Source organism: Haematobia irritans, chromosome 3, assembly GCF_050003625.1.
Source record: "Haematobia irritans isolate KBUSLIRL chromosome 3, ASM5000362v1, whole genome shotgun sequence".
Classification (NCBI taxonomy): Eukaryota; Metazoa; Arthropoda; class Insecta; order Diptera; family Muscidae; genus Haematobia; species Haematobia irritans.
This window is the reverse complement of record NC_134399.1, coordinates 62,116,885-62,138,454: the sequence shown is the minus strand read 5'-3', so window position 1 is coordinate 62,138,454 and position 21,570 is coordinate 62,116,885. Positions and strand designations below refer to the sequence as shown.

At 34.4% G+C, this 21,570-nt stretch overlaps 1 protein-coding gene across 1 annotated transcript in view; it reads right to left on the bottom strand.

The window, feature by feature from the left end:
* LOC142232130 (uncharacterized) overlaps window positions 1–21,570 on the bottom strand; it is an 825,742-nt gene that overhangs the window by 30,309 nt on the left and 773,863 nt on the right. Inside the window, exons 21-23 of the mRNA XM_075302843.1 lie at window positions 21,385–21,503; window positions 21,105–21,319; window positions 14,716–14,958 (exon numbers count right to left, since the gene is read on the bottom strand). Of these exons, the coding sequence (XP_075158958.1) occupies window positions 14,716–14,958; window positions 21,105–21,319; window positions 21,385–21,503 (577 nt within the window). The remainder of the gene's footprint in view (window positions 1–14,715; window positions 14,959–21,104; window positions 21,320–21,384; window positions 21,504–21,570) is intronic.

Below are 21,570 nucleotides of genomic sequence, written 5' to 3'. Positions count from 1 at the left end.
TTTTAAAATGTCCAAAAATCGACATTAAAAATCGTAAAGTCGAAACTCAAAAAGTCTACTTCTTCATTCTCATTACTATCCCGAAATTATTATTCTTATTACGATTTCTAAAATTATAATCAGAAAAAGGTGTTTATCGTAAAAATTTAGAATGAAAACTCCCAACAAGAGGTGGGCCATATAATCGGTTGTCCCTATTAATAAGTTCATGTACTCACCATTTACTCAGCAAATAATCGCCATATATCGCAATTTGAAACATTTAAATCTTAATGGCAGATTATAAATATGTATAAAAACCAACATTAATGCATTCCTTTTGTGAGCTTAAATAACAGTGTCTATAAAATAAAAATCAATTTTGTTGTCTAATACATGCATATGAGCAACTACAAATTTAAATGATAGTAAAAATCATGCACAACCAATAATAAAAAAAAATAATAATAATTAAAACAAAATCATTTGTCAATTGCATTCACATTCAATGGATTAACATAGACATAACATTGACACATAAATACTATTAAATATTAAAAATGTTTTTTTTTATTCATTTAGTATAGTTATAAATTCGCCCACCAGCAGCCACAAAAGTATTCCTTAAAAAATCATTTTTTTATTTAGTATTTGTTGTTGTATAAATTCAATTAAAAAAGATATTATTAATTAATTTCTATATTTATTGAAGATGCACATAATTTTTTCTTTTCTCATAAAATTTTCCTAAAATATTCTCTTTCATGAAAAAAGTCTGTGTAAGTTTTTTTGTTCTTCAGTTTATTTGCTAGGGATAAGCTTATGTGCAACTAAAGCATTTATCCAATTAAAAATTATTTCTTTGTTTCTGTATTTTTTTTTTTTAATATTTTATTTACAACATTTTATGTTTGCATTCTAAAATTTAAGATATGGGAAAGGCAACATTTTACAATTTTCCAACACAAGGTAAATTCTACATAAAATTATGTAATTTTACATATTTTGTGGTAAAGAAATGAGATATAGCTTAAAAGGGCAGTGAGTCCGTTGTGGGGTTGTCTTCGGATTTGGAAATTTTGAAATATTTTCCGTTATCACAAATAGAAAAGTCATTACTATAGCTTGAAATTTTGAATGAAAACTGAGTTTCGAATTAGGATTAGGGTCATGTTCAGTTTTCATTGTTGGAAAAGACTTCAATTATTCAAATATTAGGGTTTTATGATAACGTTTAAGTTTAGGTCGGTATTGTTTATTTCATTAGTGTTGAAAAAACATGTCTTATTCAGGTTTTGTCAAATTTAATTTAGTCAGCAAACATTTTAGATTGTGCCTGGAAAAGAAAATTTCTATAAGAAATAATATGGTATGGTTCCATTATGTATGAAAAATATATCACACAAATGGCCTCTGGAGCACATATTCCCCAATTGGTCCAAATTTTCGATGACGTTGAGGCCTTTGTAAGATTCTATGCTGTTAATATACTGATTTATATCATCCTTTGGCTCTTGAATTTGCACTGGATTATCCAAATACACATTTTCCTTCAAATAATCCCAAAGAAATAAGGTCAAGGTACGCAAAAGTGTCAGTGTTTCGTTGACCTTAATTAGATTAATACGTTGTTCCTCAATGGTTGAAATTGGATTACCCATGGTTAGGTAAGGTTAGGTGCCACTATACCTAATACCTAATATACCGATATTTCAGGCTCACTTAGACTATTCAATCCATTGTGATACCACAGCGGTGAACTTCTCTCTGCCCGGAGTGCTGCCCGGTTCCATATTGAGCTCAATGGCAAGGGACCTCCTTTTTATAGCCAAGTCCGAACGGCGTTCCACATTGCAGTGAAACCACTTAGATACGCTTTGAAACACTCACAAATTTCATCCGTATTACATGAAGGGGATAGTCTAGATAGACTTGGTGTTCTACTGAAACTGGGTTTGAACCCACCAACATTGCACCACGGTGGCTCCCATATATGTGCCCATCATCTACAAAAATAGAAACAATGGCACGGGCAAGGGAAGACAGGTTTTTAAATTTATTAGCTAGAACACAAACGACCAGGAACATTTTTAAATATTTTCGTGTTTGGTGACCATTGCACTTCTATTACAACAAATTTTGACTCTTAGAAGTGGCACTAAAAGTGTTACTAGCAAAAAAGGCGACACAAATAGTGGTGCACTTATTTATAACTGAAGCGTTACAATTAAGCTCATTTTTATCACAGTGATCTGCATAGAATTGTGAAATAACTTTTGATTTTCGTTATTGATATTTACTAATCTAACAATTCCATTTATTCCCATTTTATTACAAACCATTCATTGAAATTTAATCCGGTTTGTCTACTATAAAATTTTCTCTGCATACTTTTAGGCGTTACACACTTCCACTCAAGACATTATGATAAAAAATGAAATTTTTTCACAAATGTAGAAAAACTAAGGGGTGATTTTTTAGCTATTATCTTCTTGGAAACACAGGTTTAAGCTGCCGACGCACGTTTCGTGTTTAATTTCAAACATCTTTAGTCAATAATTTAACCATCTTAAAAACGAACAACGCTTGCTCTGTTACAAAAGTTCATAACGTGAATGATTGTGCTCAGCGACGAAGCTCATTTTGGATTGACGGTCAACTACACACAAAAAAAATTTTCTGATTCAATCACGAAATTAATTGATCCAATTAATTTTTAATTGAAATGTCTTCAATTACAGAAATGATAGTATCAATTAAAAAATTAATTGAAGGTCAATTAAAAAGTTATTTGATCCAATTAAAAAATTAATTGATACTATTATTTTTGTGATTGATTTTTGTTTCAATTAAAAAATTTGTTGAATCAATTAAATTTTTAATTGAATATTTTTAAAACTCAATTAAAATTTTAATTGGAAAAATTTTCGTGAAATTTTTTTGTGTGTAGAAGCATTGCCAAAGTTACCAATACAGTTGGTAACTAGTTTGGAGCGGTTTATTGCTTGGTGGCATCATTGGGCCGTACTTCTTCAAAGATGATATGAATCGTAACGTAACTGTGAATGGTGAAATGATAGTAAATTTTTTGCCAAAATGGAAGAGCTTGATTTGCATGACATGTGGTTTCCACAAAACGATGTCACATGCCACACAGCAGTGGCATGTGACATCCATTGGCAGCTTAGATCGTGCGATTTAAGGCCTTTAGACGATTTTTGTGGGTCTATGTTAAAGCTCACACCTTTACAGACAAGATACCGTCCGAAATGTTGCAAAGAATATTCCACAATTTTATTTTATGTGCTATTTTTATACCCTCCACCATAGGTTGGGTTAGGTTAGGTTAGGTTAGGTTAGGTTAGGTTATGTTAGGTTAGGTTAGGTTAGGTTAGGTTAGGTTAGGTGACAGCCCGATGTATCAGGCTCGCTTAGACTATTCAGTCCATTATGATACCACATTGGTGAACTTATCTCCCCCATAAAGTATATATATTCTGGATCGTGGTGAAATTCTGAGTCATGTCCGTCTGTTGAAATCACGCTAACTTCCAAACGAAACAAGCTATCGATTTGAAACTAGGAATAAGTAGTTGTTATTGATGTAGGTCGGATGGTATTGCAAATGGGCCATATTGGACCTCTCTTACGCATAGCCACCATATAAACCGACCCCCAGATTTGGCTTGTGGAGCCTCTTAGAGAAGCAAATTTCATCCGATCCGGTTGAAATTTTGTACGTGATGTTGCGTGTTGATGGTCTCTAACAACCATGTAAAAATTGGTCCATATCAGTCCATAATTTTACATAGCCCCCATCCGGTTGAAATTCGGTACGTGGTGTTAGTATATGGTCTCTAACAACGATACAAAAATTGGTATATATCGGTCTATAATTATATCCCCAGATTTGAACTCCGGAGCCTCTTGGAGGAGCAAATTTTGTAGCCTCTTGGAAGAGAAAAATTCATCCGATTCGGTTGAAATTTGGTACATTGTGTTAGTATGTGGCCCATGACAACCATGCCAAACTTGGTCCATATCGGTCTATAGTCATATATAGCCCTCAGACAAACCGATCCCCAATCACAAAAATTGGTCCATATAGGTTCATAATTGTATATAGCCCCTATATAAAGCGACCCCCGTATTTCAATCCTGGCTCTCTATTTACCGCGTTCATATCGGTTCGTAATTATTTGTAGATTTCTTTATACATATACCGGTCAAGAACTGAATTATATACGTATTTAATCGGTCTTTGTATACCCTACCCTATAGGACGGGGGTATATTAACTTTGTCATTCCGTTTGTAACACATCGAAATATTGCCCTAAGACCCCATAAAGTATATATATTCTGGGTCGTGGTGAAATTCTGAGTCAATCTAAGCATGTCCGTCAGTCCATCAGATATTGCAAAAATTGGTCGAAATCGGTCCATAATTATATATAGCCCCCATATAAACCGATCCCCAGATTTGACCTCCGGAGCCTCGCGGAAGAGCAAATTCGTCCGATTCGGTTGAAATTTGGTACGTGGTGTTAGTATCTAAGCATGTCCGTCAGTCCATCAGAAATTGCAAAAATTGGTCGAAATCGGTCCATAATTATATATAGCCCCCATATAAACCGATCCCCAGATTTGACCTCCGGAGCCTCGTGGAAGAGCAAAATTCGTCCGATTCGGTTGAAATTTGGTACAACCATGCAGGAATTGGTCCATATCGGTCCATAATTATATGTAGCCCCCATATAAACCAATCCCCAGATTTGACCTCCGAAACCTCTTGGAGGAGCAAAATTCATCCGATTCGGTTGAAATTTGGTACATTGCGCTAGTATATGGCCGCTAAAAGCTATGCTTAAATTGGTCCATATCGGTCTATAGTTATATATAGCCCATGGCCAATCACACAAAACTTGGACCATATCGCCAAAAGTAATCTACCAAAATTTTATTTCTATAGAATATTTTGTCAACATTTTATTACTATAGAAAGTTTTGTCAAAATTTTATTTCTGTAGAAAATTTTGTCAAAATTTTATTTCTATAGAAAATTTTGTCAAAATTTTATTTCCACAGAAAATGTTGTCAACATTTTATTTCTATAGAAAATTTTATCAAACTGAATTACATACGTATTTAATCGGCCTTGTTTTTTGTTTAATATATCCCCCGTATGGACTAACTTACAATTTAGAAGACGGTATTAAGGAAGTTTTAAGATAACTTGTCATTGGTAAGTTTTACCGCAACTCAAGTAATTCGATAGTGGATGACAGTCTTTAGTAGAAGTTTCTACGCAATCCATGGTGGAGAGCAGAACTGTGGGATCGGAGCCGGAGTCGGAGTCTTGGAGTCGGAGTCTGAAGATTTTGCTGGAGTCGGAGCCGGAGTCGTATAAATTTTGCTCGACTCCGGCGAAACAAAATTTGAAAAACACTTCATATCTTTGTAGCAAAAGAAATATTTCGACAAATTAGATTCGATTGGGGTTTTTAATCGAACAACGAAGTACTTTATTTCAGGCCATTCAAAGTGTATTTATATGGGTGAAATTAAACGGTGATATAAAGAGTAGGTTTTACTAGAATATGGGCTGAATTGATCAATTGTATAGTCTATTTTTAACATATTAAACTATAAATTTTTAAGCCTATATATACTCTTGATAAAGGTACAATTTTAAGGAAATATAGCAGTAGAGCCTAAAGTTCTGAATCTTTGGCAGGCATGTTGAGTTCGAAGATGGGTCATACCGAACAATTTTGTGATATAGCACCTACATATAAAACCATCTCCGATTTGTTTTAAGAAATTTTTCCCAGTCTAAAATTTTCATAAGATTTGTCAGAAATTTTGAGTTATTTGAGATCCATTAATAAATGCGGAAATTTCACATCGGCCCAGATTTTGTATATGGAGATAATTATTTGAGAAATCTCCATGTATACCCGATGTCCTTAGAAGCTGTAATTTTAAATTAAACCTCTGCCAACGTGCCATCTGAGGCGGACTTTTGGGAGAAAGTTTGTTTCATCAATGTCACTCGAAATTCTTTACATTAAATTAATGGCCTCTAATGTCCATAACTGATAAACCATTTATAAATCGATGTTTCGCCATTTTAATTCTATAGAAACAATATTTGTAACTGTCCAGCTCTTCCTGTCATCTGTTGTATGGTAGTGGTTATTTAAAATTCCGCCTGTCCTAATTTATAACAGTTTATGTTTGTTTTATATATCCGACACATTACATTTTTTAACATCTAAACTTTCAATGTGATTAATCCGACATTTCAATTTTTGTGTATTTTTCTTTTTTATATAGATTTATTTTTTTTATAAAATGCCTATATAAACCAATACCAGGATTTTACTTCTTAAACATCTGGAATCCTAATTATTTTTTGAAATTTTGTGTTTTTATAAATTCATATTCTGGATATTGTTGTTATCTACCCATATTTGGATGTGGTCTCTATATATTTCTTGTGTCGTATTTTAATTTATTGGGCTGAAATTAAAATGTAGAGTTACATCCCTAAAATGCTGAGGTTTGCCGTCGAGTCGTATCAAAATTTAAAATTAGAGTTCTTTTGTACATATAAACATATATGGCAAAATAGAGTACTTATATCGGTCAATTTTTGGGACACTATACCTTGAAATTACAATTGGAATACTGAGATTTAGGTACACCACCTGGAGTCGACTCCGGAGTCGGAGTCGAGGCTAGGTTAGGTTAGGTTAGGTGGCAGCCCGATGTATCAGGCTCACTTAGACTATTCAGTCCATTGTGATACCACATTGATGAACTTCTCTCTTATCACTGAGTGCTGCCCCATTCCATGTTAAGCTCAATGACAAGGGACCTCCTTTTTATAGCCGAGTCCGAACGGCGTTCCACATTGCAGTGAAACCACTTAGAGAAGTTTTGAAACCCTCAGAAATGTCACCAACATTACTGAGGTGGGATAATCCACCGCTGAAAAACTTTTTGGTGTTCGGTCGAAGCAGGAATCGAACCCACGACCTTTTGTATGCAAGGCGGGCATGCTAACCATTGCACCACGGTGGAGTCGAGGCTAATAAGAAATGCTGGAGTCGGAGTCGAGCAAAATTGTCTCTACTCCACAGCCCTGGTGGAGGGTACATAAGATTTGGCCTGGCCGAAATTACGGGCGTATATACTTGTATAAGTTTCCAATAGCTCTTAAAAAACCGCCTTTTATTATAGTGAAAATTAACGAAATGAAAAAGTGACACCGTCTGACAAAAGGGACATATATTAAACGCCATTCGGTGGCACAAAAGTACCGCAAAACTGGAAGTATGTATAAAACTAGCTATAAATCGGTATTTACCGCTTAATATGCTTATCCTCATTTTTACTAAAGACACTGGAGAGATTGCAATATCTATCTATCTACCTACAATTATTTATTTAAAATTGGTTTCAAGCGGACAACATGGGGTCAGATTTATGAAGAGATTATTTATTGAATACGAAGTTCTATCAGCTATAATGTGAAGTGTTTCTATGAACAGGTTTTGCTATTCCTATAGAAGGTATATAGTAGTCGGGAAAAAATTATCAAATGGTCCAATCTTCAAGACCGAAAGAAGAGAGACCATTAAAGAAGATCATGGAGTGGTGTCTGTGCTTATTGAAGCCTCAATTAAAACAAAAGAAAAAAAAAATAGATATAAATTCCTCTAATGTGATGTTGCATATATTGCCCTTGGACATATTGACCAAAACAGTTAACAAGAATAACAGAACTAAAATGTTTTATCGTCCACAAATTTCAAACAATAATTTCATAAAGCTTTGCGTTGCGCTGTATACACAGTCCGGATATTAGTTTGTTGAAATTTACGATAATGCGTTTGCGACACCAAGCATTGTTCGATGCCTGATTTTAACTCCAATGGTCTTTCAATATGTGTGTCCTGTATAATAAATTGAAATAAACATTACCTTACCTTTATAAATTTTCTTTTCTAATAAGCCAATAAGTGAAATTTCGACAAATGGACTCAATTATTTGGTATATCTTAATATTGAATGTATTTTGGTGTGTGTTAATAATTCTGGGGTATCTACCAGGTTGGGGGACAATTATTTAAGCATGTGCCAAAAGCCAAATTTATTTGTACAGGTTTTGAGTGCAAAGTGTTGCTGATATTTTATTGTCTTATAAAGTTTTTATCAACAGTGTCGATAGGCTGGGGAGAAAGGGTCTACGGTATAAAGCGGGGGTAACATTTGCTAGTGCATTGTGGAATTGAGAGATATCTTTAGAAATATTTTGTACACTATGAGGGAGCGACGGCTGGAAAACCAAAAATCAATAGGAATAGGGTTTCCACTTTCTTCATGTTTCACAAATACTTGAATGGTTAAATTATTGGTTAAAATTTCGTGGAGTTGATTTTCAATAGTCCAATAGCACATTGGTTAAAACATTAAAAAAATATTCGTATTGTTTATTAATTGTATTAAGATATTTTATATTTTTGCGTGAATAAAAAATATGAAGCTAAGTTAAACAATTATCGTTTCACAATTAACACCGGCCACTTAGAAAAGGTAGAAACAAATTGAGTAAAGCTTGCAGAAAAGGTTTGTGTTGTGGTAAAAACTTGGTATCCCATTGATTTTGTGATAGAGGGAGGGCCTCATCGTTATGAACCAATTTACTTGAAAAGTGCACGAGACCGTTGAGAGGTAAAATTCATTCTTAGCCATTACCTAAAGCGGACCTTACACGGTCGGATAAACACTACGATAGAGGTTCGCTTATTTGTTGTGTGTTCGATCAAGTTTTGCCCTTACACTGCACGGACAAATATGATGACAAAACGGAAAAATAAGGAGAAGCATAAACATAACCCAGCAAAAAAATTTGGAAGTTCTTCCAAAGGCACAACTTTAAAAGCATATCCAGAAGATTCACTCCCAATGATGTTCTTTATTTTAAGGAAGTTCTTTTAATTCAATTTTTTATAACTTGTTTTTTTTTCATACTTTAACCGCCATTTTCATAAAGCTCCATTAGGGTTCCGTTAACTAACCAACTTTTAAACCGTATTATGGACGAAGCTGTCATCTTGCATATATATTCCATATGCCAGTTAGGAACTTAACTGACGAAACTTTTTCAGTTAAAGTTAACTGGAGAGAAGATATTTGCAATTTATTTTCTGTCAACTGGCAGTTAAAGCCTAACGGAGCTACATGAAAATGGCCGTAAATGGGTAATTTTAACTTTTTTTGTTTCAAATAAGTTAAAAACAGAGTAAGAATTCATATAATGGTACAAATCATTTAAATTTTGTCGAAAAAAATGCTAAATCCAATTTGAAAAAATTGTGCATTTTTGAAAATATTTGAGGTCAAACGTTTCCGACAAGCGTTAGAATCCATTAAAAATTCTAAAAAAAATATAATAATTATTTATTTGACAAAATATTACAGAATTTTTTAATCTACATCCAAAACATTGAATTCGGATCACACCTAAAGAAGTGATGGAAATTCAGTGCAACGGCTGTTGAAATGGAGGACTTCCGTTCTATGGGAAACCATGAAGATATACGAAAAGGTTTGGTCGAAGCCATTTTTAACTAAAAAACAAGTAAGGAAAGTCTAAAGTCGGGCGGGGCCGACTATATTATACCCTGCACCACTTAGTAGATCTAAATTTTCGATACCATATCACATCCGTCAAATGTGTTGGATGCTATATATAAAGGTTTGTCCCAAATACATACATTTAAATATCATTCGATTTGGACAGAATTTGATAGACTTCTACAAAATCTATAGACTCAAAATTTAAGTCGGCTAATGCACTAGGGTGGAACACAATGTTAGTAAAAAAATATGGGAAACGTTTAAATCTGAAGCAATTTTAAGGAAACTTCGAAAAAGTTTATTTATGATTTATCGCTCGATATATATGTATTAGAAGTTTAGGAAAATTAGAGTCATTTTTACAACTTTTCGACTAAGCAGTGGCGATTTTACAAGGAAAATGTTGGTATTTTGACCATTTTTGTCGAAATCAGAAAAACATATATGTGGGAGCTATATCTAAATCTGAACCGATTTCAACCAAATCTGGCACGCATAGCTACAATGCTAATTCTACTCCCTGTGCAAAATTTCAACTAAATCGGAGCAAAAAATTGGCCTCTGTGGTCATATGAGTGTAAATCGGGCGAAAGCTATATATGGGAGCTATATCTAAATCTGAACCGATTTCAACCTAATTTGGCACGCATAGCCACAATGCTAATTCTACTCCCTGTGCAAAATTTCAACCAAACTGGGGTAAAACTCTGGCTTCTGGGACCGTATTAGTCCATATCGGGCGAAATATATATATGGGAGCTATATCTAAATCTGAACCGATTTCTTCCAAAATCAATAGGGATCTATTCTGAGCCAAAACACATACTTGTGCCGAATTTGAAGTCGATTGGACTAAAACTGTGACCTAGACTTTGATTACAAAAATATGTTCACGGACAGAGGGACAGACGGACATCGCTATAGCAACGCATAGCAACAATGCTAATTCTACTCCCTGTGCAAAATTTCAACTAAATCGGAGTTAAAAATTTGCCTCTGTGGTTATATGAGTGTAAATCGGGCGAAAGCTATATATGGGAGCTATATCTAAATCTGAACCGATTTCAACCAAATTTGGCACGCATAGCAACAATGCTAATTCTACTCCCTGTGCAAAATTTCAACTAAATCGGAGCAAAAAATTTGCCTCTGTGGTCATATGAGTGTAAATCGGCCGAAAGCTATATATTGGAGCTATATCTAAATCTGAACCGATTTCAACCAAATCTGGCACGCATAGCTACAATGCTAATTCTACTCCCTGTGCAAAATTTCAACTAAATCGGAGCAAAAAATTGGCCTCTGTGGTCATATGAGTGTAAATCGGGCGAAAGCTATATATGGGAGCTATATCTAAATCTGAACCGATTTCAACCTAATTTGGCACGCATAGCCACAATGCTAATTCTACTCCCTGTGCAAAATTTCAACCAAACTGGGGTAAAACTCTGGCTTCTGGGACCGTATTAGTCCATATCGGGCGAAATATATATATGGGAGCTATATCTAAATCTGAACCGATTTCTTCCAAAATCAATAGGGATCTATTCTGAGCCAAAACACATACTTGTGCCGAATTTGAAGTCGATTGGACTAAAACTGTGACCTAGACTTTGATTACAAAAATATGTTCACGGACAGAGGGACAGACGGACATCGCTATATCGACTCAGGAGCCCACCCTGAGCATTTTTGCCAAAGACACCATGTGTCTATCTCGTCTCCTTCTGGGTGTTGCAAACATATGCACTAACTTATAATACCCTGTTCCATAGTGTGGAGCAGGGTATAAATATGGGAAACATTTAAATCTGAAGCAATTTTAAGGAAACTTTGCAAAAGTTTATTTATGATTTATCGCTCGATATATATGTATTAGAAGTTTAGGAAAACTAGAGTAATTTTTACAACTTTTCGACTAAAAAATGTTGGTATTTTTACCATTTTTGTCGAAATCAGAAAAACATATATATGGAGGCTATATCCAAATCTGAACCGATTTCAACCAAATTTGGCACGCACAGCAACAATGCTAATTCTACTCCCTGTGCAAAATTTCAACTAAATAGGAGCAAAAAATTGGCCTCTGTAGTCATATGAGTGTAAATCGGACGAAAGCTATATATGGGAGCTATATCTAAATCTGAACCGATTTCAACCAAATTTGGCACGCATAGCTACAATGCCAATTCTACTCCCTGTGCAAAATTTCAATTAAATCGGAGTAAAAGATTGGCCACTGTGGTCATATAAGTGTAAATTTGGCGAAAAATATATATGGGAGATATATCTAAATCTGAACCGATTTCAATAAAATTTGGCACACTTGACAGCACTACTAATTGAACTCCTAGTGCAAAATTTCAACCGATTTGGGCCAAAACTCTGGCTTCTAGGACCGTATTAGTCCATATCGGGCGAAAAATATATATGGAAGCTATATCTAAATCTGAACCGATTTCAATAAAATTTGGCACACTTGAATATAGTACTAATTGTTTTTCTTGTTTCTCTGGCTTGTGGGGCCATATAAGTCCATATCGGGCGCAATATATATATGGGAGCTATATCTAAATCTGAACCGATTTCTTCCAAAATCAATAGGGTTCTATTCTGAGCTAAAACACATACTTGTGCCAAATTTGAAGTCGATTGGACTAAAACTGCGATATAGACTTTGATTACAAAATGTGTTCACGGACTGACGGACATGGCTATATCGACTCAGGAGCCCACCCTGAGCATTTTTGCCAAAGACACCATGTGTCTATCTCATCTCCTGCTGGGTGTTGCAAACATATGCACTAACTTGTAACAGGGTGTAAAAAAAAGACTCAAATGAACTTCCTGTGCAGTTAAAATAAAGAACATCTTTGGGAGGGCAATTTTGGAAGTTCTTTTAAAGTTGTGCCTTGAGAAGAACTTCCAAATTGTTTTGCTGAGTAGTCCATTAATTTAAACGTGAGCGCGTATTAGTTTTATTTTTCTTTTCCCATAAAAGTAGTCAAAAGTAGAGTTTCCAATTAGGTTAGGTGCAGTGGCACCTAGGGGTTTTCCCGTGAGCAAGATCCCGGTATTTTGCCATATTTTTGTTCCTGCTTTCCTGGGAACTAAGTGAGGGGATTCCTGGGAATTTTTCATCATAGCATTTTATATTTATCATTGTTTTATACTCATCACCATAAGGTGGTGATGGGGGTATAATAAGTTTGTTGTTCCGTTTGTAACACATCGAAATATCGATTTCCGACTATGATCATGGATAAATTCTAAGACGATATAACAATATCCGTCTATCCGGCTATTTGGCTGCCTATCTGTTGTAATAACGCTACAGCCTTCAATAAATTTTGCATTAGGCAGTCAAGTTCGAAGATGGACTATATCGGTCACTTGTAAACTATATACAGTGACTTATAAACTAATCCACCGGTTTATATGGAAGCTTCTTGAGCATAGAGACCCAGCTATTTTTATCGGACTTTCATGAAATTGGTTATCTAGAGGCGTTTTAGGACCATAAGAAGATGTGCCAAATTTGGTCTATATTGGTCCGTGTTTTGATATAGCCAACATATAGACCACTCTCCCAAGTTGACTTCTTGAGGGCATGGTAGCCGCCATTTTCATCCGATTTGCTTGCAATTTTTAATCTATCGATATTTTCGGTGAACCCTTTCACTACCGAAATAAACCTAATGTTAAAAGCTTTAATATTTCTTCTATTTTTACTTGTACTAAAAGCATTTAGAACAAAATTTTTAATTTTGAGGACCTACCTCAATTACTTCAAGAGATACATGAGTTTGTTCTGAAAACTTGATTCTTGAATTGTGACAAAATGATTTTACGAAAATAAGCGCTATTTGGCCTTTAATACCTCACGAGGTGTGGACAAAAATACAAAAAAAGAACCCGAAAAGATATGAATGTTCATTTACTAGACACATACAGTATAAAAATGGTCTCAAAATTTTGTATTCTTCTTTTATTTTTAAAGAATTTTATAAAAAAGCATTTTAGTGCTCGCCAATAAGGAAAATGTTTATGGTTGATTTAGATTAAAGCCTCTACTTTAAATTAACGTCGAGAAATAAATCGAAACTAAGTGAGGAAATAGAGTTTGGATTCGTTTTTGAATGTCCTCCTAATTGGAAGATTAAGACTTCTCTGACTTCTTTTCTCGAAAACTATTTAAAACATTATGTCATAAATTTATCAATTTTTGTATGTGCTATTGGACTTAAATTAATCATAAATTTTGCAGTAGTTTGATTTGCATAAATAATTTAGGGAAAGTATTTGATTGTTTATATTCACAATTATTATTGCTTTGCTAGGGGTTGTTGCATTGGTTAAATATTTTTGTGTGACTGTACAAGTTTATGTGAAACTAAAAAAAAAAATATTTATATCTTTATTGTTATTAAGTTTTTTTTGTATAGATTCTATATATTTATGTGAACACAACATCGAGAATTTTGTGAAAAAAAATATTTTTAATTTTATTTACTTTAGAGGTGAGGATTTAGAATATGAGTAAATTAGTTTTTTTTAACAATACTTCAATTTTACACAAGGGGAAAAGTTATTAAAAGGTCGGTGAGATAAAGAGATACGCACGCACACACATAGATATATATGTATATATTGGATAAATTAAAGGGTATTTGTAAAGAGCCACACAGAGAAGAACACACAGAGTGGAGGAATCTTTTGAGACAACAGGGTGTTTCACAAACAGAGGACATTTGAATGTTGAGAATCAAATAAAAGGTAAATTCAAGTTCGTTAAGAGAGTGGATTGAAATTATACAAAATAGAGAGGGAGAGAGTAAGATAGATAGAGAAACAGAGAAACATATGTGGATGGAAACGGAAGTGGTCAAATTTAATTTCCAAAGGATTTGAAAGAGTTTTCTGTTAATTGTTTGCTAACGCATTTTTTCTTGGATATTTGTGATTTTTTTTTTAAATATTTTTGCAATTTGTGATTTTTTTCTTTTAAATTTGCGTTTGCTTGTTTTGGTTTTTTTTTTGATTCAATTCAATTTAATTTTTCAATTTGGAATTTAGCCTAATCTTACGTCGGGGAGGCGGTCGTAACAGATCGTCAAGTGAAAATGTACGCGCTGCTGCCCCTCCCCCTCCAGGTACTGGATTGGGGCTGCTGAGGCTCAATAACGATGGTTTTCTTATACCCAATCTGTTGAATATGGATCGAGGTGCGCCCGGTGCGTTATTAGCAGTCGACTGTGGGATGGCAGTTGTAAATTGTAATTGCTCGCGCAAAGATGTGTGATGATGATGTCCATGTACTGAACCAGGTGCTATACGATTCAGAAGGGAGAAAGAGAGAAAGAAAAGTTTAGAATAAAAAAAGAAATTTGACAAAATTTTCATATTATCACAAAGAAATTTGTGAGTAAACAAATTAAACAAATTTTGTTTTGTTGTATGTTTTATAAGAATATTTTAGTCGAATTAGTTAAGATAAAAATAGTAAGAAAAAAATTTACAGGGACAAAAAAGACAATCACAATATGAAAGAAGCAGTAAGAATTCATATTATGTTGAAAGAAATATATATTTGGATTAGCAAAACGAAAAAAAAACATTAAGAATTGGAACAAAGAGAAAAATGTTGAAAAAAAAACATAAAAGTTATTTTTGTAGTAATTAAGCGAAAATAGTAGTTATAATGAAGTTTTTTTTTTTTTGTTATATACAAAGAGTAGAAGTAGTAGTTACTTTTATTTGTTATAAAAGGTCCTTTAACAAATTTATAAATATAATTTAAATTATTTTTGATAATTTATTCATATAGCATTTATATATGGATCCCAGATTCAGACGGGCTTGAATTGATGAGGTGTTTCTTTTGAATTACAATTCAGTATGGATAATAATCATTGTAATAACTGAAAAAACTTACTTTTATTACTCACCTTACTTGAGTATTACTTTGACATAAAAAAAATTATAAATATATAAATTATCCTTATACCGTAATTCATGTTGGGAATCTAAATTTCGAGCAATTACTTTTTGAACTAATCGTACTTAGTCCAAATAGTCGACTCAATAATTTGCAATTTTTAAGCTCCTCCTGGGATTTAAACTCTACTTAAATTATTTATTTAAGTAGAGTTGTTCGTCAAAATCGATTATCGATGAAATTGCAATATTTATTTTTCAATACAGGAAAATATTGCAATTTCATGAGAACAACAGAAAAATAAATGGTAAACGATGCACAACGATAAATAGACTCTTTGCAAAGTCTGAAAGCTAAGTTATTCGAAACTTTATGGATTTAAAACTCGAACAAACAATAGATTCAATAATCAATATTTTGCATATTTTAGAACTCTTCGTGGACTTATAACTCGTTTTGTCAACTGTCGCTTTTGGCTAAAACCGATTGATTGGCTTTCAATACTGGCTTTCAATATATTAAATGTTAAAATGTCAAACACATTTTAACAGCAAATTGGTCGATTTAACTATGTACGAATAGTGATATCAGCTTGAATCATGGAGCAAGTACTTCTTATTGCAGTAAATCGCTCATTCTTGCAAATGGGGTTATGAATAGGTATACCCGTCATATATACTGACATCTTTTTTAATGTCTTGAAAACTTTAGGATAGGTTACGTAACGTGTTGTGATTCTTATCGCTTTTTCTTATATAAAGGATGATACGGTCAAAATTTGGTCAAGGGAAAACGCGTGTAAATCGGTGAAATCGTTTATTTAAAAAATCTAATTAAATTTCTTTTTCAAGTTCAATTAGTAGAAAATTCAGGACCAATATTCAGTTAGGCTGTCGCTTTTCCAAATCCGAATTGCCGGGCCTCACGCTTGACACCTGCCATCAGATTTTGTACAGCCACCTTGTCCACCTTCTTCGCCGCAGAAAGCCAGTTTGCCTTGAACTGCTGCTCGTCCTTAGCAGTTTTTTTTGGTCTTCTTTAGGTTCCGCTTGACAATAGCCCAGTATTTCTCAATTGGGCGGAGCTCTGGCGTGTTGGGAGGGTTCTTGTCCTTGGGAACCACCTGCACGTTGTTGGCGGCGTACCACTCCATGCACGCAAAGAAAAAAAACGTTTGGAAAACGTGTACCGAAAACGTTTTTCTTTTGTTAGAGTTTTTTGAATTTCTTTGAAAATGTTGAACTTTTATCACCAAAAAATTCGTTTGTTACAAAATTTTTATTTTTTCAATAAAAAAAATATTTTTGAACCAACAACACAGTCCATTTCGTTTATATCAAACACTGTTCTTTTCTAAATTTAGGTCTTTAATAAGACACATTTTACAGTTCATAGTAAAAATTTAATATAGTAGAATGTAATGTTGAAAATTTTTTCGGAGTCTTCCGATCATATCTGGAATATATGTAAAAAAAAAACCTTTGGTCGAAGCAGGGATCGAACCCACGACCCTTGACATGCAAGTCAGACGTAGCAACCACTGCTCCACGGTGCCCAACTAAATGTATTTTTCTGTTAAATAAACTTTGTTTAATCGGCTCGTGGGCGCCGCAATCTATGCTATATAAATATAACTTAGTTATATGGGTAATTATCTATTGATGACAATAACGGCTACATGGCTCAGTGGATAGTGTGTTGGCTTACAAATTGCAAATTGAAAGGTAAAAAAAAAATTTAAATGTATAAAATCGTATAATTCCTTCTACATTGTTTGTGTTACAGAAAAAGGTTCTAAGAACTAAAAAACTTCGTGGAAGTGGGAAAGATGTGAGGGAAAATGCAATTAGCCAGAAAAAAAATTTTTTGAGTTAGTCTTTATGAAATTGTTTTTACATCCTGGAAAAGAATAAACGTTTATCACAAAAAAATATACTTTTCTTCCAAATACACTTCCTTTCAACGAAAAGCAAATGAGAAACGAACTTTGTTTGTCTAAAATTTCGTTTGGGAGGAAAGAATTATTTTTTTGCGTGTGGCCTTTTTAACGTAATGGCAAGATGCCAAATCCGGCCAAAACAGTACGGAACAACCGTGTTTCTTCAGGAAAGGCAGCAGACGTTTATTCAAATACTCTTTCACGTAAATTTCTTGGTTGAGAGTCCTGGAAGCTATGAAAATGCTGCTTTTCAAGCCACAGGTACATATGACTTGCCAAACCAGATATTTCTTTGCGAACTTTGACAGTTTTATGTGCTTGAAAATATCTGCTACCTTTCCCCTTCCTTTTGTCGTATAGAACTCCTGTCCCGGAAGCTGCTTGTAGTCGGCTTTGACGTAGGTTTCGTCGTCCATTGTCGTGTACAGCCTCCGGGATCGTATTTTGTTTATCATCGCGATTTGGAGTCACTACCTTCTTGTAAGTCGATAGTCCGGCTCGTTTTTTGGCTCGATGCGCGGTTGTAGACGATACACCCAGCTTATTTGCGGCATCTCGGAGCGAGAGGTTAGGGTTTCGCTTGAAACTACCGGCAACTCTCTTTGTCGTCTCAGCGGCTTCCGGTTTTCGATTTTCCCCCGATCCAGACTTCCTGGCTGTCGACAAACGTTCCCCAAACACTTTAATTACATTTGTAACGGTTGATTTGGCAACTTTTAGCGATTTTGCGTGCGAGTAGCTCGGATTTTCGCAATGCGCGTGCAAAATTTTGATACGCTGCTCTTCTTGCTTGGACGGCATTTTTACAACTGAAGAGTGAATTCCAAAATCAAAATAGGAGCAACATTCTACACACACACCTTCAAAATGGGGGGTGTTCAGGTTTTTTAAACGCAGAATTGAAAGAAATACGTCAAGTTTATATTGACCAAATTTTGACCGTATCACCCTTTAAAGGAGGTCCCTTTATATACAATTTTTGGCGTTTCGTCAAAACTGGGATTGAAGCCACGACCAAATCTGTTCAATATTTAGGAACTGTTAAATATCTACTTTCTCAGATTTATTTAACAGAAAACAATTTTTCTGGTTTGTTGAGTAGAGGGATACCACCGCTTGACAAAACGCGCTTGAAATTCACAGGAAATATGGAGGATGGTCCAACGAGTTTTAAAATAATTGGGTGTGAAGCGACCATACTCTCCTCGACTTTTTCTTAAGAATATTAACAAAACATTTTCAGACCATTTTACATCTGCATATTTACCCTATGTCTGTATATACGCATCCCTGCGATTTACGAAGTTCGCATCCCTCCGATTTACGAAGTTCTCCGATTTGAAATACAAAGGACTTGTAGAAGCCATTGGGAGTACTTCTTTTATGGTGCCATAAAGAGGACTTCCCTTGGCCCTACACTTTAAAAGAGTACTCCAGTTTATTTTTGGTTTGTTAACATCACAAGCGGTCCATGTTAATATTTATGCATAACTTTTACTGTTAGAATTAAGAAAATTTACTGTTAGCATTATTGAAAGTGATCCAGGGAATTCACATTTTATTAGAATTTTCATCCATATTTTATAAAAAATTACAAACACAAAAGATGAAACTCTGCCCTGAGTGAATCCTCTTTTACAAGTAGGACGTACGTAGACGTACGGCTACTAGTACTATGAGTGGCACCACTTGAAGAGAAATCAACAACAGCTGAAGGAAAGGCGCAGCGATGCGGGCAGAGTTCGTCTAGATAATTTATAATTATCTCGTCTATGAAAACAATCGCTGTCGCAATGACATAAGCGAATGCTAGCAGGAATACGTCCTGCGGCATTTGATTCGCCATATGGCGGGCCATTTTTTTTTTGTCATTTAGAAGTCAAATTTTTATTCCAGATTAAGATCCCTGGCGCGATTTGCCGAATATGCTTTGTAGCGGTTAATTTGTATATAAGCAGAGAAGGAATATGATCACCTCAATTATGTTTCAAGAGAAAAATGTTATTTTTAGAATGGGGAACATGTAACATGTTTGTCGCAACCATATTATATTATTAAATTCGAATCTCTTAATTATAACATTGACAATTTTATCGACTTTTGGATAAGGAAAAAACGGTATATCAGAGAAATCATTGGTCTCACAACAATATTTTTGCAGTGTATCTCTTTCGAGCGGCCCATATCCGTCTGCCTGTGAACACATTTTTGTAATCAAATTCTAGGTCGCAGTTTTAGTCCTATTCGGTACAAATATGTATTTTCGGCCAGAGTGAGACCCTATTGGTGTTAGAAGAAATCGGTTCAGATATTTATCTTTCACCCGATATATCCTCATGTGACTACAGAGGCCAAAGTTTTACACCAATAAACATGAAATTTTGAGCAGGGGGTACATTCTAGCTATTCATGCAAAATTTGGTTGAAATCGGTTCAGATTTATATAAAGCTCCCGTAAACATGTAACCCTTTACTTTCTTATGTACAGTAAGGGAAGAAGTGAGAGGGATCAGCCACATCGTATGCGATCTATTCGATTAATCAAAATGTCGAAGTCGACTTTTTGTAATACACAAATTCTACCAATGGACTTATGATCATTTTGCAAAATCGAATTTTAAAGAAAATGGTCGAAAATTCGACATACATAGATATACATATATACATATATACTCTGAATCTCCATTCTTATATTTTGAAAAAGTCGAAAACTCGAAAAGTAAAGTTTTCCAAATAAAAGATTTTTCTGATGTTTTCTGAGCTTATCTATATTTTTCCTAATTTTGTAGGCAAGAAACATAGGGAAATTTTAATGTTACTTGCTAAGAACATATGGACTAAACTTTTTCGCATGCAATTATGGGATATACATGTTCCACATTTTAATATGTTTTGATATTATTAATGACATGCGCAGCAACATTTTGAGTATGTGTAAAAATGCTCTCTTTGAGGCATGTAAAATTGCCTGCTTGTAGAAGCGAAATGTGCATGACATTCGAATCTTTGAGAAGCACTTATAGTTGCAGTGTAAATGAGAAAGCATCTAAGATTCCGCTGCTGGGTTCCTTCTTTGCGTGTACCTTTCGTTAAAGAATAACGAGTTGACAAAGATGAAAGCCCACACACATGAGGTCCCTCATCGTTGAGATGAAAATTGAATTGGTGAACTGGTCTGAGATCCTAATATGAGTTTTTCATACGACTTTTTTTCCTCATGCGATGTTCGTATATTTGAGATTTAATATATTCATCGGGATGTAAACGCCATTGAAACTAATTTTTTATTTAAATTTTTTCATACAAAATTATTTACTTGGGTAATGTGTAGGGAAAAATAAAGAATCCTTCAGACTAGCTTAGCTCGATTATAAATGCCAAATAAATAATTTAAGCACAAATTGGCTACATCAGTTAATATAATGATCAATTCAAGCCCGCTTCCATTACCATATGCTAAAGAAATACCAACAATTTATATCTTTTTTCCTTTTTGAACGAACACCAATTGTTTACAAATTTTCTTACATTATTACAATTTGGGGCAATATTCATGGATTCTGTCAATTAAAATAAAATAAAAATTTTTTCAAACTTACGTCTATTGCGATCAGCTTCCTCGGCCAATAACTTCTCAATTTTCTCTGGGAAATGTCTTTTCGCACACCACACCAAACCAATAACAGCCAAAACCACAAATACCGTAATTAGACCCAACCAGAAAGGTTCCTGCAACATACGTTCCGACAATGGTTTATAGGGTATATGCAGCATACGTTTCTCACAACGATGACCCTCCCACCAGGCATAACATCTGCAATAGGTGAAGGTTATCACATCAAAGCGTTCTCCCAATGATGCTCAAGGACAAATACTTACCGGCAAAAGAAACCACCATTCTTTTCGATACAAATGCCACGTCCCTCACAGGGATTTTCGGAACAAGGTTTTTGTTTTTGTTCACACGTTGTACCCATGTAACCAGTTTCACAGTGACACTGTGGATGAAAAAAGGAAGCACGATTTATGCGACATTCATATTGAACTTTTTTGTGGATGACTTCA